This window comes from Aphanomyces invadans, assembly GCF_000520115.1.
Source record: "Aphanomyces invadans strain NJM9701 unplaced genomic scaffold supercont1.26, whole genome shotgun sequence".
Taxonomy (NCBI): domain Eukaryota; phylum Oomycota; class Saprolegniomycetes; order Saprolegniales; family Verrucalvaceae; genus Aphanomyces; species Aphanomyces invadans.
Window position 1 is genome coordinate 23,513 of NW_008580171.1, and position 26,008 is coordinate 49,520.

Consider the following 26,008-nt stretch of genomic DNA (forward strand, 5'->3'; position numbering starts at 1 on the left):
CATGCCGTCTGGACGAGGCCGGCCGCGACTGCCTGGGAATGAGGACCTCCCGGCCAAAAAGAAGGCCACAGGTCTTCAACGGAAGCGACTCACGTACGAAGAAAAGCTCCGTGTGATCGAGTTTCATGCAGAGAATGGAATGCCTCGCACGATGGACCATTTCTACCCGAACGTTGTTGGACTGGCGAGGGAATCTGCGCGGAAGAACGTACACACGTGGATCGCCACGAGAAAGACGATTGAAGCCCGCGCGTTGGATCCTTCTCGTGCATCCCATCGATGCACGCGGCCGCATGGAGTGAGCAGCACGCTTGGAGTAGAAAGCGAAGACCGGTTGGTGCGCTGGATCTGCGATTTGCGCTCAAACGGCGTGCCGGTGACTCACAGCATGCTCCGTGAGAAAGCTTTGGAAGAAGCGAAGGCGAAGGGACTCAGTACTGACGTGTTCAAGGCTAGCGAGTCGTGGATTGGAAGCTTCAAGAGGCGCCACGCCATGGATCGTGACGATTACCGTCAACCCGACGAAGAGAATGACGATGACGTTGGGTAACAACGACTGACTTGAAATGACACTGGCGTCAATGTATTGCGTACAAGTTGGAGCAGTATACCCCGACTCTCTGCGGCGGAATGTTGAGCCTTTGGACACAGTAGCGGCAGCTGAGATACCGCGCTTCGTCCTTCGATGCAGACAAAGACTGGTCACGTACCGCAATGAGTTTGGGAACGCATGGATATGTGCATGAAAGAGACACAAGAGTTCCCTGAGTCATTCTGCTGCTGTAGAGATCGATGACGCTTAGAATCTTATCCGCGTTAGGGGCAGCTGGACTTGAGTTACATAACTGTGTTGGGAACGTTGGAGCGCTTTATTTCACGACGGCTGAATGCTGCCACAGCACCGTTCCTCGGTAGAATGATCTTGCCTTGTGATGCTGCAAACTCGACATGCATCTACTGACGATAGCACAACATCGCGATCCTGCAAGCACTGTGGTGCTTATCTCATGAAGAGATCGACTCGAGGGAGCAGTCCTCGAAGGTGTCGTCGGTGCTTGGGCGTTGACTAAAGGAACCCTCGATGCTCGAGCTCATGGCAGTCAAGACTTGTTCAAGTTATTTTACAATGTCATAAAATTGGCGAAAACCTTTGCTTATTTTTACCACTCATGCCACTCATGGCAGTCAAGACTTGTTTAAGTTACTTTACAATGTCATAAAATTGGCGAAAAACTTTGCTTATTTTTACCAATGTAAATCAGTAAAGATAATTATAACCAATTCAAGTCAATGTAAGTCGCCTGAATCCACGATGCAAGTAAAGAAAAACACTGAAAATTTGATATTTGAAGGGATTGTTATATTCATTTTAGCCAATGAAGCATCGACTTCACTGATCTGGGTGGAAAGTGAACTTGGCGCTGCCATCAACCGATGACGACAAGCATGGACCAAGAGCCCGAACCGATCTACTACTTCAACACGATCCAAGGCGAAGTCAAACGCGTGGCGCTGCAGGTAAGCGCCTCTTGCGAGGCCCTACCTACGATCGTGCATACAGCCATTACCTTTTGATGCTGTAGACACTGGAGGCGGTTCTCAAGGACAAGACGTATCATCCGGTCGAGGCCCCAACATGGGTGCACGACATCACGCATAGCTGCCTTCACTCACTCAAGAATCTTGCCGAAGGCGCGGCAGGGTTCAAGTTTATCGTTAACGTAACGATCCTGCAGAAGAAGAACGGAGGCTTCCACACCAACACATCGTGCTTTTGGAATGCCGAGACGGACGGGCATGTTGCGGTGCGATACGAATCGTCGACCATTCTCGCGTTGTGTTCGATATATGCGATTAGTTTGCTATAATGTACCTCCCAAAGTCTCATCTCAGCAGTTTCGGACGGACTTTGATCGACCGGTAGGCTTGCAGGATGTCGCCAGCCTTGAACGTCACTTCTCCGTCTGTGAACTGAACGCCGCATTCCTGACCCTTTGGGGATTCCGAGATCTTGTCCTGGAAATGGCGCATGCTTTCTAGCGACAAGTCTTCCGACAACACTTCGCCGTCGCGGACAATGCGGTACTTGGCGTCCATGACGAGCGACCCGTCCGTCACGCGGACGCCGGCAATGCTCGCCTTTCGCCGGCCCTTCAGGTTGATCGGGATGAACTCGAGGATTTCGGCGGCACCAATGCTTTCTTCCTGGTCGAGATGCGTCATCTGGCTTGTCATCAAGGTCTCGATGTCGTCCATGAGGGAGTAGATGATGTTGTGCGACTTGATCGCCACTTGTTTGCCTACATGGCGCTATCAACCTCCCGCCTTCCTTCGCCGTGTGAATCACGTACGAAGAGCATCCTTCTCGATCAAGGATGGCTGGCGGGTATTGAATGTAAAGATTGTCGCGTTGGTTCGCGCCGCCAAGTCAATATCGGACGTTGACACGGGGCCCTACGCACAGAGCTTCAACTACGACACGCATCTGGTCGCACCATACCACGCCTGAGAAAATGCACTTGAGGACGCATTCGCGGCTAAGGGTGTTGAGTTCCGTGATCATGTGGTCGATGGCGTCGATAATCCCCAACGCATTCGCTTTGAGAACCACGGGAATGACCTTGGGTACATAACCTTCGTCATCTGGAGTAAGGGATTCCAGCCGTTCCTCTTCTTTCGCTCGCTCTTGGCGCTGTAGCTCCAGCTGTCGTGCCTTGCCCCTTCTTCCGAGTGACACGTGAGCCGCCTCGCCTTCCCTCAGTCGTGCCGCCTCGGCTTCTGCCTCCTTCATCGCAATCTGTTCCAAGATGCGCGCTCGTTCCGATACGACAACCTTGGCTTCGTCTTCGGTTTCAACGGGCAGAATAGTTTGGCCAGTCTTGGGTAGATCCTTCAGACCGACGACCCGCACGGGCGTCCCTGGCCCTGCGGCCTGCAAGTGCTTTCCGTGCTCATCTACTAACGACTTGATCTTGCCGTACTCAAGCCCGCACACGACCAACTGGCCCACGCGCAGCGTGCCCCACGTTACCATCGCGTCGACAGTCACACCCCATCTACGAAGAGTTATTCCAGAGGTCGACATGCCTGACTCACCCTCGTACGACACTGCCTTCCACAACCACGCCTTCGCCGGGCTTGGACGGGTCTGCCCGCAGCTCCATGATATCTGCTTGGAGGAGAATGGCCTGCTTGAGTTCATCGATCCCGTCGCCCGTCTTCCCTGAAACACACACGAGCTGCATGTCTTCCTCGCCGATGCCCTCCATTTGGACCTCCTTGGTCACCCGCTTGACGATCTCGGCTTCTTGACCGGGGTATCGGTCGCATTTGGTCACGGCCACAATGAGCGGCACGGCATTTTCGACGGCCAGGCGCAGCACCTCCTTCGTCTGGGGCTGGATTCCGTCATCCGCCGCGATCACGACAACCAAAATGTCAGTCAACGAGCAGCCCTGGGCCCGCATCGTTGCAAACGCTGCGTGGCCTATCCAAGGGGTTAAGTCGAAAGGCATCGTTGCAACCTTTACCAGGTGTATCGAAGAACACGATGGACTTGTCCTCAATCGGAACAGTGAAAGACCCGATCTTTTGCGTGATGCCTCCGTGCTCTTTGGTGGTCGTTTTGCGCAGTGCGTCGAGAAGCGTTGTTTTTCCATGATCAACATGCCCCATGACCGTCACGATGGGAGGACGAGCGGGAAGGCCGTCGCAGTTGTCAGGGACGGGGGTCGGCTTAAGGTCGACAAAGCCCTGCACCATGATGGGAGTCATGCCCATATCTTCAACGGCAAGCTCCGCCACGGTTGCCGACAGTTCTAAACGTCCGACACCGTCGTCAAGGCATGTGGTAAAGAGATCACGTACCAGACGATTCGGTCAAGTTCTTTTCCCCCATACTTCGCAGGGTGCGCAAAAGAAGGTGGGCTTTAATGCACATGCGCTCTGCGAGATCTTCGACTGTGATGACGGTTGGGATTTCGACTTTCATCTCACGCTGAGGGACCTTGGCCACGTTGGACCGTTTTCGCCCGTGGTGGCGCTTATGATGGTGTGTGATGTTGTTGCGCTGCTGGTAGTTTTGCCGTGGCGATTTCTTGGATTGGTCGGCGGCCGAAGCGGAAGAGTTCCACGACACATCGGGGAAGTAATCCTTGGAAAAGAGGCTCTTTTCGAACTTGAAGCTCTTCTTCTGCTGCGGCTGCTGTTGTTTTTGCGGTGGTCGAGGTCGTCCTTCAGAAGAAGAAACTGCCGTCGAGTCCACTTGAATCTCGCCGCCTTTTCCAAACAATTTGAAGCGGGGTGTGTCGTCAACTTTGGCTGCAGAAGGTTTCAACCACGACTGCCGAGTTGTGCCAGTTCCATTGATTGTTTTGCCTTGCGAAAACGTGGGCGGAGGTGACGATGTAGTCGCTGCCTTTTCCACGTACGGCACCCATGCTTTCAACACCTTGTCCCAAGTCTTTCGACCTGAAGGCAAGGCGGCAGCAGCAGGTTTCGCATTGTCTGACCCGGTCGCGTTCTTTCGAGTGGTCCATGCCTGCGCTTCTGGTTTCGACGCAAAGTTCCGTGATAGAACGCGCCGCAGGTGCACGGGCAGTCGGAGTTGCGCTGCCATGTTTGAAGGGCAGGTTGGATGTGCACCAGGCAACATGAGTCCGCGAAAATATGTCTCTGATTGGCTCAAAATTCGAGATTAAGGACTTGTTATTGGTAGAAAAGCAAGCGAAACCGATTGGTCGATCGCATCGTCATGACTTCGACGACCGCCGAATACTAATAGTATTACTAAACAGCGGGTGCGGGTTTCGGGGTTTCAGAGAAGGATGCCGTAGTTGGACGGTCCTGAGCAGCGCGGGTCGTTGGGGAAGGAAAAGCCGTTGGGGTTGGCATTTCCGACTCCATTGCCGGTGCATGAGCATCTCCCAGCACCACACAAGTTGGCCTTGGCCCGTTGCAATCTCGCTTCTTCCGTCGGATACGCATTCACGGCTGGACACCTAATTTTGCACATGACAATTCCATCGTGCGCTGGTGGGACGGGGAATCCATAGCTCACCCGTATGGAGATCGTTTCCGCCTTTCAAATGCGGCACTTTTCTTGCACTGTTGTTCTTGCAGCGATGTCAACACGCACGAGTCGCAAGTCAAACAGACTCGGTCTGCTTCGGTCGTGCACGCGGAGTACTCGTACTGGTCGTCCGTGCACCGCGTACAAGCAGTGCACTTTCGATTTTGCAACGGGGTGCAAGGTGTCGAAGCGTACTGGTTGTAGTGGCACTGGTGACACCCTAGCCCACACATCACCGTCAAGTGTACAACATGCTGAATTCCCTACGGTGACACTTCGTGTTGCTCGTTGCTGAGCATGGAGTGGCGGCATAATGATCGCTCCCGCACACAGAGCAGGCCATGCAAACACGGTCGGCCATGTCAGTGCACACGCGAGACCGATACGTGCCTGCTGGGCATGCGCTGCAGTCTATGGCATCGTTAGGTCCAAGCGAAAAATCTTGACCACCTGATGTAGCTGCTTGAACCACGGTGGCGCCTTGGTAAACATTGCCTTGTACGTCCCGCAAGCCAGCAGGCAGGAAGATGAAGGTCGTGGCACGGGTGGGGCCGATACCCCTGGCACTGAGTTGCTCCATGTCCTGCGGTGACAGACCAATGATCCAGAGCGTCTCGTCCACTGGGAAGGGCAAAGTGGTCGTCGTGACTTCTCCTGTTGCCACGTCAGAGAGTTGAAGTTGGTGGATTCTATACCGCGAGGAATGAGGCGGCTAGGAGGCGACAAGAGGACACAAGCTGTGGCTGTAAGCGACGAGCAGAGCTGCATCCACTGAAAACTAGATCGATCCATGACCTTGGAGAACTGGAGTTGCACGTATTGCTGATCGAATGTAAACCGCACCAACGTGGGGCGGACGGAGTCTGCGATGAACGTCGTCACCTGCACCTAGGTGTCAGCCAACGACTCAAATACGATAAATACCAAAATGGGTGCTTGCGGTAACATCAACGGCTGAAAACAGCCCCGGACGTCGGTGGACTTGCACTGCAGATTATCGTAGTCGGCAAATCCTGGATCGAACGAGAGCGCCGACGTGGCGATCGATGTCGCGATGTTGGGTGCTTGTTGCAGCCGCACAAAATCTTGTGCACCCAGTTGGAGTTGCACCTGGCCGTGCGTGAGTGGTGTTTCATGGACGACATGGAAGCGTACTACGGCAGGACTTAATTGCACGACGACCGAATTCGAAGTCAATGTGATCTTGGCCTTCGTGTCGGGGTTCAGAATCGAGACGAGGGCGCCTTTCGCAGATGAAATCGGGTGCGAAAAGGTCAGGGCCAGCGTCTTGGCTGTCATGTCCAGGACACTCGTGACCAGCCGAGGAGTTTGCATGGCACCTCGAATAACAAGCTAAGCAAAACAAATCAGCATTCTTCTAGGAGAACCGAGTCGTACCGGCAGTTCATAGAATGCACCAATTCGGACGTTGGACGGGCTTGTCAAGATGACTGAAAACGTCCGAGAAGAGTCCAATTCAGTGTACGGAGGGGCCAGTATGGTCATTTTCACTTCGATAGGTCTGGTATCACCGCTCGGCCATTGCAGGACTGTGGTCTGAGCCACAAAATCCACTCCTCCCTTGGCGGTGCCGTCAATAGTTTGCACACACACGGTGGCCACACCAGCACTTCCCCGAGAACGTTGCACCTAGGTGCATCGTGTTAAGAAGGTTGAAAGGATAGTTGCTGCATACAAGGAGTGAGAGCGAGCCTGGCGCAGTGACTTGCACCGGTTTAGGTAAACCAATGCGCGAGTCCCAGTAATCCAATTCGGGCATGAGTTGCATATCGCTTTGGACCGTGGTCAGCTGCAGAAGCTGCTCCTCATTCGTGAAGGACACAAAGTCCACCACTCCCCCTGTACGCGAATTCCGAAAGCGCTTTGTCGTCAAACGAATGCAACAACGAATGCATTTAGCTACCTGCAAATTGGTCACGAGGTGTCACGATCACGGCAGTGGATGCTGCGTTCGCATTGAGCTTGGCCCCATTCGTGGGGGATGAGAGCGTAACTTGATGAGCTGTGTTTGTGGGACTCGTTCCAGACGTCACCAGCACAAAGCTCTTTTCAACCGAGTCACCATCGACCCAAGCTAAGGTGCCTGTTTGGGGCTGCCCTGGTATGAGAGACTTGCACGAGTAAGTGACCGAGACTGCCCCCATCGAGCCCTTTTGGCGCTCGACGTAAATGCGGACGGCCGAAGCAGCTTCGACAGTGTATGCTTCGGCTGGACACGTCGGAAAGCACGGTGCCTTGAGCTGCAGTACTCCCGCCGGTACACCTAATCGGGTAATTAGGATGGTAATGCTCTCACAACACATTGGCGCACCCAAGTCGTTGCCTTCGACCGTGACTGTGATGGCGTTTATGCCCCCAAGCAAAGCTTGACCAGTGGGTGCAGACAGCTGCAGCGTGAATGTCAAGTTCTGGCGGTACACATCTTGATTTAGCCAGAGAAGCTCAATGTTTTTCGGGTCTTTGTCGTTTTCCGACCAAGTTAGAAAGCGTGAAAACGGCAGCACTTGGACAAAGTTGTAGTCGCGTCCAGTTAATGCCGTTCCAGTGCCGACTACCGCATCGTACGGCACTTGGACGTGGCCAAACGCGCCTTTGAGACGATGGACGGGAATGCTCAAGGGGAACGGTGTTTGGGGGTCCCACGTCGCTGGGATTTTAGTTGACATTGTGTTGGAAGCAAAGGCCACTTCCCCTGGAAAGACTGGAACAGCCTGAGTGAGTAAACAAATGAGGTAAGATACCGTTGATTGCTTGGATCGTGATCGCAGCGGTCGCGTGCGGTGCAAAGACTGAAGACGAGGCATCGTGTAAGTCAAGGAAGAACGATACGTCCTTCTCCAGGTTGGTCGACTGCGGCACAAACTGCACGAAAACTTCCACAGGATATGCGTCTCCATCCGCCCAGCGAAGCGTATGGTTGACAATTGGGACGTAATGGACCGACTGCAATGCGCTGCCGTCTCGAGAAGAGGCTAGGACGGACGCTGGGCCGTCGGCTCCCAATCCACGATGAACTGGCGATCGCTTAGACATGTGCATGAAACAAGTGTAGAACTGACGCACCCAAGACAGACACGGAACCCCACAACGACGTTTGGCTGTACTGGGTCGGCATAAAAAGGAAGTGACCTGGCGTAGTTTGCGCCACGACCGCCGACGCGACAGCGCACCAGACGCGCCACATCGAATGCATACGCCGTTTCACGCGCAGTTTCAAGACGATTCCGCAATCTCTTCGCATCATCTACACCATGCTGCTACCTCGTGCTAACGGCGGTGGAGGATGTGTGAATGCCAAAGCCATTGACAGAGTTCCTTCACCGTCGTCCATGCGGCTTGCTTGGGCGGCAGTGGCCGCTCGTCACTGCACGCTTGAAGAAAGTCCTTTTTCCGGATAACAATGTCGTCGGATTGTAATTTAATCAATTTTCCTTTAAAATTTGACCACCTTCTTCGTCCGTGCAACCTTCGCCACGGCCACCGGCTTGCTGTCCTCGTCCTCGTTGTCTTCGATGAAGTCTCTGTCGTTGTCGAGGGCATCTCCACCTAACAAATTCGGCGCAGTCCCGCTCATGCTATCGTCGATGTCGTCGTCGTCTTCAAACACCTTCTTCGTGTTCTGGGGGCCGTCTTTGTGGGGACAGTCCTTGGCCAGGTGCATTTTGCTCTGGCACACTTTGCAGCACCCGCCTTTGGGGTAGATGCCCTTTTCCGACAACGGGCACTTGGAACTCAGGTGCCCCGTGCCTTGGCACACGAAACACTCAGCAAATGAAGTACCATCGCCAACCTTCGGCTTGGGGCACTTCCATAGACTGTGGCCGGTCTCGCCACAGTTGAAACACTTGTCGTTGCCCTCACCCTTGCGTTGCGGGCAAGAGTTGATGTCATGGCCCTTCTTCCGGCAGTGGAAGCAGCTCTTGTTGGACATACCCTGCAAAAATGTTGAGAGAGTGACGTTTAGGCGTGGAATCTACCTGAGTGCAGTCTTGTTTGCGATGGTCCGATGCACCACAGATCCAGCACCCGTTTTCGTTGAACCCTTGCTTGGGTTTCATCTTTTGGTCCCTGCGGCGTTGCTTCATTTCCTCGCGCTTCTCCTGCCGCTTTTGTTTCTCCATGTTCGCAGCCATCTTCTTCTTGGCCTTCGCTGCGCGTCGCCGCTCGGTCTTGCTCAGCTCTACCGTCATCGTGCTTTGGTTGGTCTCTGCGCTTCAATGTTTCTTGAAAAACCATCAAATTCCGGTTAATGCTCGTTATCCGGTATCCGTATAATTTTGGACGTATCCGAAATCCGAGTGTTCGAGTGAAGCAGCAGGAAGCAACGATGGAGCAGATCCAAGCACAGATGGCGGCATTGAAGCGCCAGCGAGAGGAGGCGAAAGCTGTGGCCCTCGGTGGCGCTCCAGTGAAGAAGAAGTACCTTCGACGCGGAGAAATCGAAGCCGCCTTGGAAGAGAAGGAGCGCATGGAAGCCGCGGCGGCGGCCGAACGAGCAGAGCAGGAACAAAATGCCAAGGATGGAGAAACCACAAACGCTCGCATTAGCAGCGACGGTGCAAAAGAGACCTCGCAAGCTAGCACCACGGTAGCTGAAGACACAACTCAAGACAGGAACACATCGCAGCAGGCTCAACTGAACTTGAGCTTATCGGAGATCAAGAAGCGGTTGCGGAACTTGGGGCACCCGGTGACCCTCTTCGGAGAGACCGCACAAGATCGCGCGAATCGGTTAGAAGCTCTTATCCACTCGACACAAGGTGGCGAAATGGAGATCCAGGCCGACAAAGATGACAAGGAAGTCGAGACGGAGGAAAACAAGGACGAGAACAGCGATGAGATGATTGTGTACCGGTACTTCAAGTCGATGTTGAGTCAGTGGGAGCTGGCGTTGGGACAGCGCCCGGAGACGGTGAAGCGGACGGCGCAGGGTAAGATTGCTACACGCACGATGAAGCAGTGCAAGGACTACATTCGCCCACTCTTCCGGCTCTGCAAGCATCACGAAGTCCCGGACGACATTCTGAGAAACCTATTGGACATCGTTCGATATTGCGAGAGTGGCGAGTTCGTACAAGCAAATGACGCCTATATCAAGATGGCCATTGGAAACGCCGCGTGGCCGATTGGGGTCACGATGGTAGGGATCCACGAACGCACAGGTCGTGAAAAGATTAATTCCAACAAGCAAGCCCACGTCATGAACAATGAACTCCAACGAAAGTACCTCACCAGCGTGAAGCGACTCATTTCGTACGCGCAGTCGATTTCAAACGTGGCCCCCTCCAAGAAGGTTCTGTAAAGGAAAGTAGCAACAATTGACCCACCCTATTCCTACGGCTCATTCCCTTCTCATCAAGTGACCGGTAACATCGACAGAACATGAAAGTTAACGTGCAAGATGAAGCCACGGTTGGTACACACGTGGTCGCGGAACGCTTCACCAATCTTGCTGGTGTACACAGATGGAGTACATGGTAGGTAAGCTCAGCACACGACATAACCGCACATTCGCGCTGGAAAAATGTCTATCTCCGTAAAAAAGTGGTGTCGGGTACATCTCGTGGTCAATCTTGGATGTCCACGTTGATTTGCGCGCGAGGTGGCAAATTCAAAAGTGGGAGGAAAACCTTTAACAATCAATAACACCAGAGAAGAAGGGACGCGAATATTGACTTATAGAGAACAATGTGCTTCCAAGATCGGATAATCCGATGAAGTCGGCGGAAGTGTCCCTCGCGCCGATCCATGTCGTGCTGTGGGCGATCTACCCACTGGTGTTCCTCACAATCCTAGAGTCGCTCTCCTACGGCCTCCTTGTGCCCGTGCTCCCTATAGCTACCACCGAGGTACTCCCCTTCGATCGTCGGATAACTATGTCTGCGACCTTTGGTGGTAGTACTTCGCCAAGAAGCACAACAACGGAATTCCCATCGACTGCGTCAAGTTCAGCAATGCAACTGCATGTGTCCAAGGATCGGCGGAGGCTAATCTGTGGTCCAGTGCTACGTCGTCCCTCGGGTCTTTGGTCAGCTTCATCCTCACGCCCCTCATGGGGCAAGGCTCGGATATCTATGGCCGCAAGGTAAAGTTTCGGTCGTACAGACTCCTTTCACGTCAACCCTTGTAGCCGTTCTTGGTTGCAGCTCAAGTGCTGCATGTGGTTTACCCTTTTACGATCATGCTGTTCACCGTTTTCAATCACAACATCCTCGTCTACTTCATCGTCAAGTTCGTCTACAATTCTTTCCTGACCGGATCTGTCGTCGCTGCATCAGTAGCCGACACAATATCCCCCGAAAACCGCACAACTGGTGAGCACCTTCATCTTCGCCGCTTCTGTAACTCTCCATCATAGCGTACGGTGGTCTCTTTGCGATCCAATCCGTGTTCTTCTCCCTCGCGATTGCACTCACCGAGCATTTCAACACGGTAGAACTCACTTCTCGACCTCACTCACGTCTGTGGTAGTACATGATCCTCCTCCTTTCCTGCGGCTTCTACATCCTTCGCGTGCTATGGTGTGTTTTCGTGTACAAGGAGACCCTGTCCATGTCGTGCCGAGCCCCGTCATACACTGGAATCAACCCGTTCCGCGCCATGACGATCCTGCTCAAGACAAGTCTCTTCCGCCGCCTCAGCATCGTCATCGCGCTCTCGACCTTTGTCAGCGCTGGCCTCATGTCGTTTCGGCTCTACTTTTTCAACGTACGTAGGCGCGTCTCTCATCTGAATCCCATTCTACAGCATAGACTGAGCTCGGGTTCAACAAGAATGACAACGCAGCATTCCTCCTTGTCGTGGGCGTCGCTTCGATGCTCTCACAGGGCCTGTTCCTCCACCCGCTCATCCGGTTCGTCCGTGAACGAGGGGTCGTTGTGATCTCGATGGCATCCTATGCAGTCATGAGCGGTCTCTACCTCGTTGTCCTCTCGACTCGATCCAAGGTTGTCGTGTTCATCGTTGCGGCCTGCTCTGGCTTTGGGGACATTGGGTTTGCCGCCATTTCTTCGCTCAAGTCGACGCACGTTTCTGAACAGGTTGGGTCGCCCCGTCGTCCCAATTGCACATGAACCCCCTTGGATGCTCTAGGAACAAGGACGTGTACAAGGAGCTCTGTACGCCGTGCGAGCCCTCGCCTCCGCCACTGGCCCGCTCGCGTACTCGGCGCTGTACTCTGCCAGTCAGGGTGGGAGCGTTGCAAGTGAAAGCTCTCCGTTCATCCTGTCACTGGCGCTGTATGTGGTTGCGACGGGAGTGTCGTGCCTCCTGTCAAAGTCGAGTAGTGACCGCAGTGACCATAGAATCTCAGCTGCCGCGTTGGATGTGTCTGTGGATTCTCCTCACCACGGCCCCATGGCGCCATTGCTCAGCTCCGAAGATATCGAGGACGACTCTGGCGACATTTAGCACAGTTATTTTGGGGCCGGTAGCCCCGTCTGAATAAACACATCTCGATCTAAACTCATTCCTCGATGCGAGTTGAAGCCGTTGGGACACAGCACTTGCTTGGCCTGGAGAAGCACGTTGTTGAGCACCTTTACGAGGGTGCACTCGACCCAGACTTCATGACGCTTCTTCTGTTGCAACTTTGGCTTCAACTTGGCAATCTCATTCCACTGTGACGGCGGGTGGGGCGTCAGCAGCATCGACTGACAGTCCAGAATGTCGGCGGGGAGGTGGTACTTGGTGAAATGCCAGCTCGGTTCGGGTGGGGACAGGAGGCCGTAGGGGTAGCAATAGTGGACTCCCAGCGGCGGATCGACTGGCGTAACGATGTCGAACGCATCTTGGCATGGGTTTGGCAGCGACTCGTTCGCAAAATTCCAGTACTCGGACACGTCGTGATCGGGAAACGTCACACCTACATGAAAGGCCATCGTGAGGACTACTTGCACTTGGGACGGACTCGAGTTGTACCGAGATTTGTCACCTTGGTCTGCTTGATGTTGTGGTTGGCCATCGCCACACCCAGAGCGTACATTTCTGGCATCCATTCGTCCTTGTCGACGTGCTTCCGTCCTTCAACGACAAACGCACAGTAGTCGTCCACCATGAGCAGCGCGTCGTGTTTTGTGAGGATGTATGGCGGCCCCGTTGAAGTAAAGTACTCGATTGCGTCGGCTTCCGACACGTTCATGCACGGCTGACCTACTGCCACATCATCAACCAACTGCAACATTACCACAGGACGTACCTTTGCACAGAAAAGGCTTGACATTGCTCGAGGGGTTGAGCCACCCGCTTCCAATGTACGCTGTCCAGTCCTGCGCGATCGCGACGCCGTTCTCGACGGTGTCTAGGATCATGTCCGTGCGGCGTCCCTTGTAATACTTGCGCATACTGCGACCAGTGTTGACTTCAATGGGCTTGAACAAAATGAAGTCGGCGTCCAACAATACCACGATCGCATCGTCAGCAACTGCACCGGGAGTCTGAAGAAAGTGACGCAGCCCAAACGGTTTGTTGTATGGCGTGTAGTCGTCGTTGACACCTGAAACTGGGTGGGGCGAGTACGATGGAGTGAAATGGCGGCTGAACGTGTGGTAGAACGATGGTTCCGCTGCAATGGTCGCCTCTTCCACGGGAGTGCACCCAGACAACATCTCTGTCATCTTGCCTTGCTGGCCGACCGCCATCGCCGAGGTCTGAAGGGCGTACGACAAGAGCTGGCGCTTTCCTTGATTGCAGCTGGTGCTGTACACGATGTGCAGGCGGGATTCGTTCGCCGCCAACGTGGCCCCCACGACCACGATCGCTGCAATGACCAAAGTGCGGACGAGTGCCGCCATTTTGTAATTAGACGACACAGCACTTGGTGGGTCAATTCGTACGATGGAGTTGAAGCAAACGTCCACTACGGATACCTGAGAACGTCCTCTAGTATCCGAAAGCGATTGCGTATACAAGACGTTTCGTACATCCTCCACTCCCATTGGCCTGCGACAGAAAGAATTGTCGTTGATTGGCTCGACTATACCTCGATTTGATTGGCTGAAAAGCAATGGGCACCCATATGCAAAATGTTGTCAACGGTCAAGCATGGCATCTTGGGTTTGCCCATCTCGGTTGTCATGTCCGCCGTCGAAAGTGCCAAGCGCCTGGTGCGTGCGCCATCCAGCGATACTTGTCTCTCGCGACGTGATCATATCCTGATACGTTGAGTAGGCCGCCCGCGCCGCCGTGGACGAATTTGTCAAGGATGGCGATGTCGTTGGCATTGGGAGCGGTAACGATCTTGTCCACCACTCCATCGGTATCGATGCGTACCATCGAATGCAATTCGTAGGCTCGACAGTAGTGTATGCTGCAGAACGGCTCGGTGAACGCGTCGCGAACGAAGGCCTTCGCATCTCGAGCATTCCGTCGTCGTTCCAGGCGTCTCAACTTATTGCACAGCATAAGTTGAACCTGACCAACTTCGACACACACCCTGTGATCGACATCGCGATTGACGGCGCGGATGAAGTGGACACGGCGCTCAACTGTATCAAGGGCGGCGGTGGGTGCCATCTCCAAGAGAAAATTGTGATTTTCAACGCGAAGAAGTTCGTGATTGTGGCCGACTATCGCAAGGAGTCGACGCACTTGGGGCAACAATGGACCCAAGGGATCCCTATCGAAGTTGTGCCACTCGCGTACGTGCCGCTGATGCGGAAATTGAAGGAATTACATGGAACCCCCGTGCTGCGAATGGCCAAAGCCAAGGCGGGGCCAGTGGTGACCGACAACGGCAACCTCATCCTCGACACTCACGTCAGTTGAACATGCTCGCCACGTGTACTCACACTTGAGTGAATATTAGTTTGGCATCATTCAAGACCCCGAATCCCTCGAAAAGACCCTGAAGCTCCTCCCAGGTGTCGTCGAAGTTGGACTGTTTGTGAAAATGGCGTCCAAGGCGTTCTTTGGTCAGGCCGATGGTTCTGTCAAGGTGGTGGTGCCGCAATAAAATACCCAACTCTTCGCATGCTGCAACAAATGTCGTGTAATGTCTGTGTTTGCAAGAACGACGCTATGTAACAATTGAAACTCTCCCTCGACCATCCTTCCATTCAACTGCATGCCCAACACGTCGGTGAAATCTCCCTCGACATGGACAAGATTCGAGGCAGGTACTCCAGAGTCCGTTGGGAATTTCTGGACCCCTGGGATGACTTGGTGCGCGTTCGCTATGTCCACCCAGTGGGCACCGTGACGGGGAGAGACACTTGTGGATACCCTGTTGGCGTACATGAGCTACCTCAATCCCGATCCCCAAACACCGACATGTTGATTCGAGGCATGGGTTGGGATAATTTATTACTGCGCACGGATGGGTCCATTCCACTGCCTTGTTGTCACCACGTCGTGAATTTACACGACATGATGCTAGAAAGATATACGTATGTGGTGTTGGCAGATCCGGTCGATGGCACATTTTGACGTCGGCAACTCTGGCGAGTCCGCACAGAGTCCCGCCAACACTAGCTATAGAGATGTCGAGTGCTTGGACAAGTCTCTCGCATCCGTTTGTTTTCCCCTTTTGTCGCTGCAGACTATAGTTTGTGGTGTAAAATCAGTGGGGATAGCGTAGTGCGATCATCCAGCCGGCCATCGTGGTGAAGGTATCGAAGGGCATCTTCTACTGACGTTATCGGCAAACTACGAGGTGATGTTCTGAGCTGCAAAGATCCCTGCTGACTTTCCTTGGCGCATTCCATCATCCCGATACATGGCGTCACCAAATTATGCCACCGAGCTACCGCTTTCATCCTTCGCTTGTCAGGTATGAATATGCAATCTAACGCTGTTAACTAGCCTTCACCACAGTCTCCCTCCTCGGACACAGTTTGAATGGCTTCATCTCGTGCTTGGACGTGTTTCGTTCGAATTTGTACTTCGAGTGTCGGTGGGGTGATATCCGCATGTCCCACCCAGCCCACCAACTCGGGCGAGCGATCAGCCTGGCCATGCCACACGATCGGTTGGGGGATTGGAAGCAGCTGGAGCCGTGCCAGTGTATACCTCGTTTTGAGTCGATTGCAACTTCTTTTAACAAAAGTCAATGCCGCTATGGTGCCAACCTTTATGCCTTCGCAACCTACCTCAGTCTACGTGGAAGAATGGCGGCGGAACCGCAGCAATGCATGAAAACGTCGTTCCAGCAACTTCTTGTGTGACGACGTTCCTGAATCGTGGCCAGTTTGATACGTTCGTCGTGTGTGCGACTGTAAACAACCACGTTTGAGTGAAGCCCCCCTGCTCCGTTCCACGGCCGCCAGTGAACTGTTCGTGGCCGAAGTGTCTTCCGACGACGAACGTCGACCGCCAGGGTTTTGTCGAGTTGGTTCATCCAGTCGATGTCACTTCGCTCGGCTTGCGTAACATATTCGCCGCGCAGTCGGCGCCGTGTCCAACCGGAAACCCCCATGAAGAGCGATGCATGGATGCCGAGGACACGTGGATTTGATGGAGGGACAGCAATGGAAAATTCCTTTGTCGAACCAATGGAAGTGGATAACCCGACAAGAGTCAGCGTACCAATGCTACGCCACGATCCTACCTTCCGTGGCGTTCTGTGCGAATGGAAAACGCTGCAAAGCTAACCTCGACCCAAGTTCACGAGGTATGCCTTTTGTGCATTTTGTAAAGTTGATTTTCACTGCGCCGTGTCTCCTCTTCGACGGCGGCCAGAGTTGTCTCCAGCGCATATCGACGACACAAAGGTCAACGCCGTCGCTGGCCAGGGCTCCAAAGAAACACTCTGTCCTGCCGCTCCTTTAACTGCTGGCACGTCACGGATGCGATTTGTCCAGTTCCTTCGTTCACCCTCCTTTCGTGTATTCAACTCTGGGATGGACTTGGGCCGACATGTGTATATAGCCTTACACGCCTCTTCATCGTTTTCGATTGCGCCATGTTGAGGAAGTCAATGGAGGCATTTTATTGACAGTCGCCGACAATCGCGATGGCATGGTCGGATCTGAAAGTGACAATGATTCATGAAACCAGTGGAAATTTTTGAAAAGCACGTGGCCGTCGACGAATTCTTCGCTCCTTTCAAATCGTGTTCTCGGGCAAAACACAGGTGGGTCTGCATTTTCTTTCTGCATGTCCCTAACTGTCACGGCGTCCCCAACACAATAAACTCCAAGACCGGGTCCAGTGCCCCCTTGTTCTCCCTTTGAGTACAGCTTGTGGTAACGTGGATGGTGTTTGCATTCCCCTCCACCGAGTTAATATTCCCTTTGGTGTGCCCGGCGGGTGCATGTGTCCCGTGCATTCAACCATTCAAGCTTCCTCTTGTGAAACCAGGAAAATTCAACCATCGCTCCTCGCAAACGGATCATATTACGGGGTACGAAGCGTCCTTGGAATGCTGTTCACGTCACGGGGGTGAGTGGTCACAAAATGTTGCATCTCCCCTCGGTGCACTTGGTCGTAAGTTGGCAAGTCGAGCCCAGAAATCAACAACTACATTTCTGGAATCCGACGACTGATGTGGACAAAGCCATGCCCATGCGCAGGAGATGCTCTAGGTTGGTATTCCATCGCCTTGTGAGGAATCCATCATGCATCGTCCTTTCCGAATGAGAAGACATAAACACTCGACCAAGTTGAATATCACATAGCGCGACGTGCCATGACACGGGCGATTTCTCCAGCAACGAAGTCAGTGTTGGCCATGACGACAAGAATTAGTACAGCGCCAAATAGTTTTGCATATTTAACCACCGTACTGGACATTCATTGCCCCCCCTCTCTCCTGGTGCGGTCAACATGCTGGATATTTTTCAAATATGTAGCCCGACCTTCCGCGCCACAACGCATGTAGCTGATTGAAAGGGGCACACGCTAGGATGGGCGTATCGTCTGAGCGAAAACACCGTTTGTGTCGAAGTCAGGCAGTTGCAACAATGGCAACGCCACCTGTGGGGGCAACAAGCAATGCCAAACACCGCTCGAAAGGTAAAGTGTTTGGAGATTTATCCTGTGATGGATCTAACACGTGGGAATCGAGTCGCCCTTCCAACAAATCGCACTCGAAAAGCGTTGGCACGACTACCGCGCAAAGTCGCTTGTCAGTCGTTCTCGACCTCGTCTTTCATGCAAATGTGGATAAATTGGGAAATCTTTACGCTCAAGCGACGAAACTGAGTGTGCTCGATGTGCTGCATTCGGTCCGACTGCACGCCGCTCTTGAGTGCGCATGCATGCACTTGAAACCACGCATCGACTTCGCGCAAGAACTGGCTGGTGAGGTGGATCTTGGCGCGCAAGACCCGATTCCGACGATGCGCCATGTCCCGGCTGTCCTTGAGCGCCACGGCGATGCTTCTCCAGGACAACATGGCTGTCCTCGACCGGCTCTCTTCAATTAGCCCCTGTGTTACGTTCTCAAGGTCATGCAGTCGCTGGCGTAGCTTGGATTTCTCAAGCTTCTTGTTGGCCCTGTACTTGCGGTGCTTTCGGCCGGTCATCCCTTGGGCCAGCGCCTCGCTCGCATTGCTTTGAATGGCGCATTCCACCGTTGATATCATGCGCTCAGAACTGATGCGGACGTGTGGCAGGGCTGTATGCCTTTCGAGCCGTTCTTGTGGACTGAGCCCGTCTTCATCCACCATCGAATTTCAAACTTGGTGGACCGTAGAATTGAACAACGACACAATATATGCGTCTTTGTATGTAATTTATTTGAAGAATTCTTTTCAACGACACGAATTGTTACACCGCTGTGATGACAGTAGTAGTTATGCATGGCCAGGGTGGGATTCGATGCCGTTCTTGCTTGGCCAAGAGATACGAGGAATGATTGATTGCATATTTTGCATCTTGTGATGCTTACAATGAGCTGAATCGAGTGCGTGGACTGTCCAATTCAACATGGCGTTCTGCTTCTGTGAACCGGACACGTATTTGGCGCTTGTCGGTGAAGCTGCAAGCGACAGTTCACGTGGACCGTGATATCTAGAAGGTTTCACGCTCTGAGCATGCAACTTTCACTCGTATCGTGTCGGTGTTCAGCGACATCAGACCAACGCTGAGGCATTGGCGTCCAGACAAAATGTGGCCGCTGCGATTTATTGCATGCCGCGATGTCCTTTGCGAAACATGAAACCCCGAAACCACGACGATTCGGCTCTTTCGGTTTTCTCCTCCTTCCCCGAGGTTCACAAATCGAAGACGTTTGTTCTCGAATTCAATCCTGTGGCAGATATGACCACACACGACTTGTGGAGGACCCCACAAAGCCACAGATCGACTCTCGTCAGCGCCGAGCGCCTCGCCTGAGCGTTTTAGTGTAGGAAGGAAGTGGGCTCGAATGCCCAGTGTAGCAACCGCGACCACAACACAAATTCCTTCCAACGGTATCCAAGATCGTATTTGCAGGCTGCCAATAACACTACGCTGAAATCGGACTTGCGCAGGCAGATTTCAACATTCAAAAGGTTTCGGCATGTGGTTCCTCTTGAGATGATTTTCGACATTGTTACAGTCAACTCTTGGTGGACATCAAACAACACGCAAAAAAATAGAGTCTTAGTGAATGATTGGTATATAATGATGAGGTCATTTACTGACCTTTGATTGGATCAGATAACGTCTCAGATAATGATTGGCCAAAAAATGTATGCACAATTGGAGCTCTGTCATTGGTTCATTTACATTTTTGAAATGTCCTCTCGCACTGCGCCAAATTGGAGTGGAGTGTCTTGAATCGAACCAACTTGGCGGGATACATCGCTTTGGGCCGAGATGAATCCCCGCTCTTTCGGAGATTAGTCTTGAAAGCACCTGCCTTCAAGCCAAGACTGGTGTGGTCAAGACAAATCGCCTTGACGCCGTCGCTGTGCGCGTTGCGATCGCGTTGTTGCATGTGCGATGGGACATGCCCGGCGAATCACGATTGGTAATTCCCCCGGGAGAATTTGAAGCAAAATTGTTGATCCGACCTGATCATGGACCTGAGAGTTCGTGTCAGGGTGGGCTTCGATCGAAGCTAGATGCTTACCTCGCACTGGAACCCCAACCAGCATTTCAAACACGACGAGTGTTCGGTGTTGTTCGTTCTTGTTGGCATCCGTTCAACAGTACGATGTGGGTGAAATTTGAATTTCAGTGAAACAGGAAAGTCACCACTGACAACTTCAAGCGCCGCCCAAGCCAGGCAACAAATCGGGTCGCATCGACACCGTCCTCGTACCTCATTCAAAAACAGGCTTTCGACACCTAGAAAAGGTGGACGAAGGACCTCCGTGCGTCGGTGAACGATACACACCTTAGCGCTCAATGTCTGGCGATTTTAAACACTACATGCCATCGAGGTCCTTGCGATTGTGGCCATCAAAAACGATATAAACGGTGGGTGACTTTTACCATGAATGCTAATTGTAGTTCGGTTGTTGTTAATAAACATCTCACCGATCATGGACTTTCGCTCACTTAAACTATCTCTCCCTCGTGTGCGTGATCAAGGCATTCAATTATCCAGTCATAGTGAATTTCTACGTGGAAGTATAGGGTGCTGTTATATAGCGGATTTTGTAACACCAATCGAATGTGGTGGTGTGATGTTTGGATGATCACCTCATCATCACGAATCAACACAATTCGTTGAACACGTTGATGGCGAAGGTTTGGCTGTCCGAGGATGGCACGAAGGAATGCGACGGCCCCAAAGCGCCCTCACGTCCAAGTCGGCACCAGATCTATCGCGTCCTTGTCAAGGCCAGGTGTGACAAACTGAAGAAGGTCAAGGCCGAACTCGAAGATGCGATTCAGAGACTTGAGAAGGAACAACGGCGAGCGCGGCAGCCTGCGAGTCTATCTTGGGAAAACATTGCTTTGGCGCTGAAAGATAGCAGCGAGGAATCGAGGCGCCAGAATCGAGACTTAAGGGACAAGATTCAAGCGTTCCATCAACTCGTGAATGACTTGGCACCGTGGGCTGCTTTAACGGTGCGTTGGAGTTCTAGCGCGCTGCCGTGTTGAAAACGTTGGTGTGCAGAGGGAGTTGGACCCAACGAGCACGACGTGGCGCGACACAAGTCTTCCGATCCACCCTGAGTCGAGAAGAATGGCCAAAACGTGGATCACCCAGAGAATGATCCACAACACGGACGCCATGTTCCAGCAGCATGGGTTTGTGTCGAGGGACGACCAATGCGTCGATGTGTGGTGTGACGTGGACGTTACGGTCTCCGACACCGGGACGCTGTGCAAAATTCGCCGCAACTTCATCTCACCGCAAACGCTGGAGCAATCGGTGGCGTTCGTGCGGGAAAATTGGTTGGAAGCCATTCTCATCGAAGCCCCTCAAGACAGCGTACTCAACACTGTGTCGTGCTTGGTCACTCACTTCGGCTCGTAGGTCATTCACGAATGTGATGGCAATACTAAACTCGGCACAGTCATTACTTCCGTCGGTGAATACATCCATCTCCTCTGGGCCGAGTTCCACCAAGGCCCGGATCGATGCACGTTTGTTCTGCGACATATCGTCGACGACGACGCGCAGAGCCCGTCGGCGCACCTTCACCAGCGAAGTCGCAATATTTGGTCGACTCTTGTAAAGGTTTCTGGCATGTGGACCTAACGATTCAACTTTAGGTTCGACTACACGCGCCTTGCAGACGGCCGAACAAGGAAACGCGTGCTGTCGTTTGTGTCGAACTGCCATTTCTCGGGAGAGCTGGACCTGGATGCTGAAGCAAGCATGACTGGGCTCTCCCTCGTGGATTGTCCAGACCACTTGAAGGAAACCCGTCTGCGGCAGCATGTCGTCAACTTGATTCACTGCCGGCTGCGGTCGCGAATCGACTACCCTGCCGCTGGCTACACGCTAAACAAAACGATGCAAGATTGCCATTATTCTTTGGCTGGTTGATTTGCGAGTGAAACGAACGATTTAACAGGGCTGTGACGTCTCGAGCACTCGACATCTCGTTGGTCGAATCAAATATATTGATCGTCGTCACTCCAAGCCACGAATTCACGATCCTCCCCGTCCTTCCTGCTTCCATTGTCGGCCCAACTGGATCCTGTAATCGACTTATTCCTTCTACAAGTGGAGCGTACGTACCTCAGAACTCATTTGGAGCTGGTGACGAGTGCGACACAAGATCCACACGGGTGTGTTTCGGAGACAAAATCTGCGAAAACGTCGCCGAAGCGTAGTGCCATGTGGACGTCGCACGGCGTCATGGGCACATCGACTGCCTGTCAATGGACGAGGAATTGCCACCACGGTCAGAAAATCAACGACGACCGAACCAATCGTTCACGAGATGTGCCGCCCCAACGACCTCAGCAGTGCCCGTGGCGAAGAAGTCGAGAGTTGTCCCACTGAAGAAGGAGGAGCTGGAATTGGTGGTCCAGACTTGCTCAAGCCATCTGGCTGAGCTCGCCGACGAGCTCAACTTGGACTTCCTAGTGACCTTGTTGGGATTCTCGCAGACCGGGAGCTCGGGTTAAGTGCAAAGGTGCCGGTATCGACAACTGTCGTGGATGGTTCGACCAAGTTGATGTCGTTCATGGAGCAAGCCACATCGCTTGAACCCACTCAGTTGAGCACTTGTGATGTGTGGAGCTGGTAGCATCGAGTCTGTCCTTTGTGCTGTGCGCAGAACCCCGAGTGGACAATTGCGGAGACCTGAGTTGCCACCGTCCTCGTCAAGACTTCACCGTGGACGTCGGTGCGAGTTTCTCGGCCTATCGCTAGCCAACTGCCGCGATCACCTCAACGAGTGCACGTTTCGACAGTGTGGGCGACCTCACGAACCTTGTGTCCTTCACGGACACAGCGGAGCGTTCTTGGGCAGTTGAGTTGTTGACCTCCCTTGCCACACGTCGTCGTCGAGTAGAGTTGCCGGCAGTCGCCGCACAGGGGCGTGCCTTGACCTCTTGAACGAGAGTCAAGACTTCACAAGGCGTGCGTTGTTGTGTTGGCTAGTACGCTCTCGTCACGACCCATTCCGCTCGAGCACAGACTAGTCGCGCAAGCTCGTGCAGAAGCTCCAGTAGAGTTGACGGTCCGACATGACGAGACTTCTCCAACTTGGCGTTCGCATCGTCTTTGCGCTCGACACCGATTGATGCCTTCCGCGATGACAAACGGGTTGACTGGACGTTTGAAAATTGGCACGACTCGGTCAGAAAAGGACGCCGGATCGTTTCGCTGGACGCATGAGATTCGGTGACATCACTCAAGAAAAGTGTCGAGAATGCATTGCCAAAGGGACCGTCTGGGTTAGGGTGATGTTCCAATTGAGTTGCTGCTTGACTGTCCTGGTGCGGGAATTGTTCGGAGAGAGAGACTGCTGCATCTCCTGTGAAAGGCTAGTCCCCCATCAAGCTACAAGGTCACAGAGAACCGTCGTAGCGGTGAGTCAGGCAGCAGCACACAAGCAGGCGCTTCCAGAGCACAAGCATGCCTCAATACACTGGTATGCGTCTGCGGGGAATCGCCTCCACCAGCCCCAAAGCTGAAGCTGGTCTGAGCAAATCTGTTGCTAGTTAGAGTCCGTGAGAGAAATTTTGCCTCTTGCGCTCCACGTCGAATCTCACACAGCTGTGACTTAAATCGTCGTCGATGAGTGCCACTCTTCAGGATCATCTCAAGCTCTTCAGTCATCGATTTGTCAAGGGCAATTTTACGTCGACTGGGGGCATGGAAGAAGGACTACGCTATTCAGGGCGTCGTGGCCTCATCGACGAGCTTGATACGATCGCCACAAAGGACATTGGTAAGCTTGCCGCCCTCCGTGCTCATTGCGTTGAAATATTTGTACCGAATTTGAACTCTCCGACAAAGCAGGCATATGTCGCCATTTGGGCATTGCGCAAGACGCGTCGCGATGCAATGCTTCCCCACGAAGACCGCGGCGTGTTCGAAAGTTTCGGTGGCGACGAAATGGCGCCGGGTCATGCTCAGAACACGCCGAGCTCATGAACGCGTCGTAAAAGTCGCGCGATAAGCAGAATCGGCGGGACCGTCGTGGCTACATCAGGAATTGTGGTGGTACAGGCAACTCTGCGCTGGCGCGTCTCGATGCCTGCACAATTCATTTCAAGCACCTTTCAGCGCTGGTGATACGTGCTTGCATGACAGAACGTGGGTCAAGGTTTCACACTGTGTCATTTGCGAACGTTGAGTTGAAAGCGCTTCGAGCTCGTCCTGGCCCTGCTTCAGATCGCGTTGGTTGGCGTTCTTCGCTATCCTGTAATGCCAGGTTCATGCAAACAAGGTGCCCATTACCCGGTCGCCACAGCCCTGGACGAACGTTCATTCGAAGACTGCAAGGCATCATGCTGCAGTGACTTTGTAGTAGGTCGCATTGTCCACCATTTTGTCTCGATTGAGTGCTGGTTGTTCTCCCACCTGAAGTCACCTGTTGAGTGCAATGGATGCTCCAGCAGTGATATCCCCCGCCGGTCCAGGAACAACGTATTGTCGCCAAGAGCCCGATCGCCACAGTCCCGAGCTATAACAGGACGTCCCATTTGCCGTGAAAGGTCGAATGGTATTTTTTGATGGCATGTCGTGGCCATGCAAGCCTCGAGCGATGCTTGCCTTGCTGGATTCCTCAAAACTAAATACACGAGATAATGGGTCACAGCGGGTTTTTCAGCGAAGCTTCAATCGACGACATGAAGCGATCCCATCGCGCAATGACGTGGTTGCGAAAGCGGCTTTCCTTGAGGCAATCGGGGCAGTCGGTCAGGTCAAGTCCAAACATGGCAGCTTCCACATTCAAGTCGAACTCGTGGGTGACATGACAGCTAGTGACAAGCCCCAGCACTCGCTTCCTCGTTCGGCCGTTTGGTACGCGGACGTAGTCGTACCTACCGTCATCCCATGAGTCCGCAGTCTACCAACCCCGTCAGTACCACAGCATTCGACTGCGCTGGCGGTACTTGGAGTCGTTTAGGTGTTGCCGACTGTCATCGTGTGTGATTTGACGCAGCACGAAAACGCACCGGTCCGGGCCTTGCCGGAACTCCCCACACAGAATATGAACCAACTCGCCGCAGTCCGACACAACGGTATAGAGCTGCGTATTCGCGTCGGCTTCTCGCGTGATCTATCTCACGAAAATGAACCACGTCACGACTGACAGGGTGTTCGATACGTTTGCTTTTGGAGCTTGGATGAGAAGCGTCGAGAGGCACTCCTCCCGCACAAACGCTACGGTGCTCTCGAAGGACTGATCCGCAACAAAATGCCTCCGCGTCGTGCACAGACTGCCCGAGTCCCAGACAGAGATCTCCATGTCCCTCCACATGTCTGTGTCGGTGGAATCCCACGGGGGAAACCCATGCTGCTGGAACATCATGTCGGTGTTGTGAAACATGCGCTGGACAATCCATTCCTTTCCCATGCGCCTGGAAATGGGATCGGATGAAATTGTGGTGTCGCGCCAAGTTGGACCAGCGGAATGAATACCTCGCTACGAAGAGAGACTGCGGTCACACCAACTGTGCAATTCTAGAGCTAGTACCGGCACGCTGACCCAAGATGTCATTTCCCGCAACAAGCGCTGGTACATGTGAATCGTGGCGCGCAGTTCTCGGTTCTGTCGATGTTCAGCATCGCAACTGTCCTTGAGGGCCTTCGCGATGCATTTCCACGTTAGAACCCTCGTCCGATACATGCCTACTCTATCCACACGAAGGCTTTTGAGAGTCGATTCCAGGTCGGCATGCTTCTGTTTGAGCGCGGCGATCATGGCTTTTTTTGCCTCGCGGTACTTCTTGTGGCGTGAGGTCACCTGGCACGACGTAACCTCGTCCTGCTCATTGTCAATCGGAATGAAATCTTCGCCCCCGCTGCCTTCTTCGTCGCCTTCCTGTGGATTTATCATGCCGATCTCCACAGCTCACGAGGTTCCTGCCGTCGTGAATGGTGGCTTGCACACTCAATGAGTTGCCACC

The 26,008-nt window shown here is 53.3% G+C and overlaps 12 protein-coding genes across 19 annotated transcripts; 6 read left to right on the top strand and 6 right to left on the bottom strand.

Annotated features, from left to right (window-relative positions):
• On the top strand, positions 1 to 727 carry H310_10365 (hypothetical protein; the record flags this gene model as incomplete). Its single annotated transcript, XM_008876734.1, has 1 exon — positions 1 to 727. A coding segment is annotated over one exon (550 nt), but the record flags the coding sequence as incomplete, so codon positions are not given.
• Positions 728 to 1,383: 656 nt separating this feature from the next.
• Positions 1,384 to 1,887, top strand: H310_10366 (hypothetical protein). Its single transcript, XM_008876735.1, has 2 exons — positions 1,384 to 1,518; positions 1,584 to 1,887. Exons 1-2 carry the CDS (start codon positions 1,435 to 1,437, stop codon positions 1,866 to 1,868), a joined length of 369 nt encoding a protein of 122 aa, XP_008874957.1. The 5' UTR covers positions 1,384 to 1,434; the 3' UTR covers positions 1,869 to 1,887.
• H310_10367 (hypothetical protein) lies at positions 1,772 to 4,664 on the bottom strand. The gene is made up of 6 exons (XM_008876736.1): positions 3,868 to 4,664; positions 3,531 to 3,818; positions 3,097 to 3,487; positions 2,501 to 3,056; positions 2,352 to 2,454; positions 1,772 to 2,300 (listed from the first exon to the last, which is right to left on the bottom strand). The coding sequence occupies exons 1-6, from the start codon at positions 4,652 to 4,654 to the stop codon at positions 1,885 to 1,887; spliced, it is 2,541 nt and encodes an 846-aa protein (XP_008874958.1). The 5' UTR covers positions 4,655 to 4,664; the 3' UTR covers positions 1,772 to 1,884.
• Positions 4,658 to 8,453, bottom strand: H310_10368. Of its 2 annotated transcripts, none has more exons than XM_008876737.1 (13): positions 8,156 to 8,453; positions 7,834 to 8,106; positions 7,404 to 7,793; positions 6,996 to 7,355; positions 6,768 to 6,931; positions 6,470 to 6,721; positions 6,227 to 6,424; positions 5,996 to 6,181; positions 5,767 to 5,953; positions 5,522 to 5,725; positions 5,339 to 5,482; positions 5,060 to 5,291; positions 4,658 to 4,992 (listed from the first exon to the last, which is right to left on the bottom strand). In XM_008876737.1, the coding sequence occupies exons 1-13, from the start codon at positions 8,334 to 8,336 to the stop codon at positions 4,752 to 4,754; spliced, it is 3,012 nt and encodes a 1,003-aa protein (XP_008874959.1). In that variant the 5' UTR covers positions 8,337 to 8,453; the 3' UTR covers positions 4,658 to 4,751. The 2 variants fall into 2 exon arrangements, with proteins under 2 accessions (XP_008874959.1, XP_008874960.1); XM_008876738.1 differs by having other exon boundaries at positions 4,658 to 5,000.
• Positions 8,454 to 8,479: 26 nt separating this feature from the next.
• On the bottom strand, positions 8,480 to 9,303 carry H310_10369 (hypothetical protein). The gene is made up of 2 exons (XM_008876739.1): positions 9,070 to 9,303; positions 8,480 to 9,026 (listed from the first exon to the last, which is right to left on the bottom strand). The coding sequence occupies exons 1-2, from the start codon at positions 9,280 to 9,282 to the stop codon at positions 8,526 to 8,528; spliced, it is 714 nt and encodes a 237-aa protein (XP_008874961.1). The 5' UTR covers positions 9,283 to 9,303; the 3' UTR covers positions 8,480 to 8,525.
• Positions 9,304 to 9,399: 96 nt separating this feature from the next.
• H310_10370 (hypothetical protein) lies at positions 9,400 to 10,498 on the top strand. The gene has a single exon (XM_008876740.1). It carries the CDS (start codon positions 9,420 to 9,422, stop codon positions 10,392 to 10,394), a length of 975 nt encoding a protein of 324 aa, XP_008874962.1. The 5' UTR covers positions 9,400 to 9,419; the 3' UTR covers positions 10,395 to 10,498.
• Positions 10,499 to 10,788: 290 nt separating this feature from the next.
• On the top strand, positions 10,789 to 12,573 carry H310_10371 (hypothetical protein). The gene is made up of 7 exons (XM_008876741.1): positions 10,789 to 10,941; positions 10,992 to 11,177; positions 11,223 to 11,406; positions 11,451 to 11,524; positions 11,564 to 11,800; positions 11,845 to 12,132; positions 12,185 to 12,573. The coding sequence occupies exons 1-7, from the start codon at positions 10,807 to 10,809 to the stop codon at positions 12,500 to 12,502; spliced, it is 1,422 nt and encodes a 473-aa protein (XP_008874963.1). The 5' UTR covers positions 10,789 to 10,806; the 3' UTR covers positions 12,503 to 12,573.
• On the bottom strand, positions 12,477 to 13,905 carry H310_10372 (hypothetical protein). Its single transcript, XM_008876742.1, has 3 exons — positions 13,290 to 13,905; positions 13,013 to 13,246; positions 12,477 to 12,956 (listed from the first exon to the last, which is right to left on the bottom strand). Exons 1-3 carry the CDS (start codon positions 13,882 to 13,884, stop codon positions 12,508 to 12,510), a joined length of 1,278 nt encoding a protein of 425 aa, XP_008874964.1. The 5' UTR covers positions 13,885 to 13,905; the 3' UTR covers positions 12,477 to 12,507.
• Positions 13,906 to 14,115: 210 nt separating this feature from the next.
• On the top strand, positions 14,116 to 15,199 carry H310_10373 (the record flags this gene model as incomplete). Of its 2 annotated transcripts, XM_008876744.1 has the most annotated exons (4): positions 14,116 to 14,196; positions 14,261 to 14,321; positions 14,382 to 14,848; positions 14,898 to 15,199. In XM_008876744.1, 4 exons carry the CDS (start codon positions 14,116 to 14,118, stop codon positions 15,042 to 15,044), a joined length of 756 nt encoding a protein of 251 aa, XP_008874966.1. In that variant the 3' UTR covers positions 15,045 to 15,199. The 2 variants fall into 2 exon arrangements, with proteins under 2 accessions (XP_008874966.1, XP_008874965.1); XM_008876743.1 differs by having other exon boundaries at positions 14,261 to 14,848.
• Positions 15,200 to 18,036: 2,837 nt separating this feature from the next.
• H310_10374 (hypothetical protein) lies at positions 18,037 to 18,699 on the bottom strand (the record flags this gene model as incomplete). Its single annotated transcript, XM_008876745.1, has 1 exon — positions 18,037 to 18,699. The coding sequence occupies one exon, from the start codon at positions 18,697 to 18,699 to the stop codon at positions 18,157 to 18,159; it is 543 nt and encodes a 180-aa protein (XP_008874967.1). The 3' UTR covers positions 18,037 to 18,156.
• Positions 18,700 to 20,696: 1,997 nt separating this feature from the next.
• Positions 20,697 to 22,175, top strand: H310_10375 (hypothetical protein). 6 transcript variants are annotated; one of them, XM_008876746.1, is made up of 4 exons: positions 20,697 to 21,034; positions 21,084 to 21,401; positions 21,447 to 21,634; positions 21,686 to 22,175. In XM_008876746.1, exons 1-4 carry the CDS (start codon positions 20,702 to 20,704, stop codon positions 21,960 to 21,962), a joined length of 1,116 nt encoding a protein of 371 aa, XP_008874968.1. In that variant the 5' UTR covers positions 20,697 to 20,701; the 3' UTR covers positions 21,963 to 22,175. The 6 variants fall into 6 exon arrangements, with proteins under 6 accessions (XP_008874968.1, XP_008874972.1, XP_008874973.1 ...); XM_008876750.1 differs by having other exon boundaries at positions 21,084 to 21,399; XM_008876751.1 differs by having other exon boundaries at positions 20,697 to 21,401.
• A 2,391-nt stretch (positions 22,176 to 24,566) lies between these two features.
• H310_10376 (hypothetical protein) lies at positions 24,567 to 26,008 on the bottom strand. Its single transcript, XM_008876752.1, has 4 exons — positions 25,576 to 26,008; positions 25,207 to 25,524; positions 24,965 to 25,158; positions 24,567 to 24,919 (listed from the first exon to the last, which is right to left on the bottom strand). The coding sequence occupies exons 1-4, from the start codon at positions 25,936 to 25,938 to the stop codon at positions 24,688 to 24,690; spliced, it is 1,107 nt and encodes a 368-aa protein (XP_008874974.1). The 5' UTR covers positions 25,939 to 26,008; the 3' UTR covers positions 24,567 to 24,687.

Excerpts from the sequence above, each read along its gene's own strand:
- H310_10367 (XM_008876736.1), bottom strand. The coding sequence starts at position 4,654 with ATGTTGCCTGGTGCACATCCAACCTGCCCTTCAAACATGGCAGCGCAA. Across the intron at positions 3,488-3,530 it reads CGTGTTCTTCGATACACCTG|GCCACGCAGCGTTTGCAACG; the intron begins GTAAAGGTTGCA and ends CCCCTTGGATAG. Across the intron at positions 2,301-2,351 it reads GATCGAGAAGGATGCTCTTC|GCAAACAAGTGGCGATCAAG; the intron begins GTACGTGATTCA and ends AGCGCCATGTAG.
- H310_10372 (XM_008876742.1), bottom strand. The coding sequence starts at position 13,884 with ATGGCGGCACTCGTCCGCACTTTGGTCATTGCAGCGATCGTGGTCGTG. Across the intron at positions 13,247-13,289 it reads CAAGCCTTTTCTGTGCAAAG|TAGGTCAGCCGTGCATGAAC; the intron begins GTACGTCCTGTG and ends ATGATGTGGCAG. Across the intron at positions 12,957-13,012 it reads GACCAAGGTGACAAATCTCG|GTGTGACGTTTCCCGATCAC; the intron begins GTACAACTCGAG and ends CCTTTCATGTAG.
- H310_10369 (XM_008876739.1), bottom strand. The coding sequence starts at position 9,282 with ATGACGGTAGAGCTGAGCAAGACCGAGCGGCGACGCGCAGCGAAGGCC. Across the intron at positions 9,027-9,069 it reads GCAAACAAGACTGCACTCAG|GGTATGTCCAACAAGAGCTG; the intron begins GTAGATTCCACG and ends ACATTTTTGCAG.
- H310_10375 (XM_008876746.1), top strand. The coding sequence starts at position 20,702 with ATGGCGAAGGTTTGGCTGTCCGAGGATGGCACGAAGGAATGCGACGGC. Across the intron at positions 21,035-21,083 it reads CACCGTGGGCTGCTTTAACG|AGGGAGTTGGACCCAACGAG; the intron begins GTGCGTTGGAGT and ends GTTGGTGTGCAG. Across the intron at positions 21,635-21,685 it reads CAGCGAAGTCGCAATATTTG|GTTCGACTACACGCGCCTTG; the intron begins GTCGACTCTTGT and ends ATTCAACTTTAG.
- H310_10368 (XM_008876737.1), bottom strand. The coding sequence starts at position 8,336 with ATGATGCGAAGAGATTGCGGAATCGTCTTGAAACTGCGCGTGAAACGG. Across the intron at positions 8,107-8,155 it reads GGGTTCCGTGTCTGTCTTGG|TTCATCGTGGATTGGGAGCC; the intron begins GTGCGTCAGTTC and ends AGCGATCGCCAG. Across the intron at positions 5,292-5,338 it reads GAGCAACACGAAGTGTCACC|GGTGTCACCAGTGCCACTAC; the intron begins GTAGGGAATTCA and ends TGTGTGGGCTAG.
- H310_10370 (XM_008876740.1), top strand. The coding sequence starts at position 9,420 with ATGGAGCAGATCCAAGCACAGATGGCGGCATTGAAGCGCCAGCGAGAG.
- H310_10376 (XM_008876752.1), bottom strand. The coding sequence starts at position 25,938 with ATGATAAATCCACAGGAAGGCGACGAAGAAGGCAGCGGGGGCGAAGAT. Across the intron at positions 25,525-25,575 it reads CATCTTGGGTCAGCGTGCCG|CGAGGTATTCATTCCGCTGG; the intron begins GTACTAGCTCTA and ends CTCTCTTCGTAG. Across the intron at positions 25,159-25,206 it reads TCCAAGCTCCAAAAGCAAAC|ATCACGCGAGAAGCCGACGC; the intron begins GTATCGAACACC and ends TTCGTGAGATAG.
- H310_10366 (XM_008876735.1), top strand. The coding sequence starts at position 1,435 with ATGACGACAAGCATGGACCAAGAGCCCGAACCGATCTACTACTTCAAC. Across the intron at positions 1,519-1,583 it reads TCAAACGCGTGGCGCTGCAG|ACACTGGAGGCGGTTCTCAA; the intron begins GTAAGCGCCTCT and ends TTGATGCTGTAG.
- H310_10371 (XM_008876741.1), top strand. The coding sequence starts at position 10,807 with ATGAAGTCGGCGGAAGTGTCCCTCGCGCCGATCCATGTCGTGCTGTGG. Across the intron at positions 11,407-11,450 it reads CCCCGAAAACCGCACAACTG|CGTACGGTGGTCTCTTTGCG; the intron begins GTGAGCACCTTC and ends TCTCCATCATAG. Across the intron at positions 11,801-11,844 it reads TTCGGCTCTACTTTTTCAAC|ACTGAGCTCGGGTTCAACAA; the intron begins GTACGTAGGCGC and ends TCTACAGCATAG.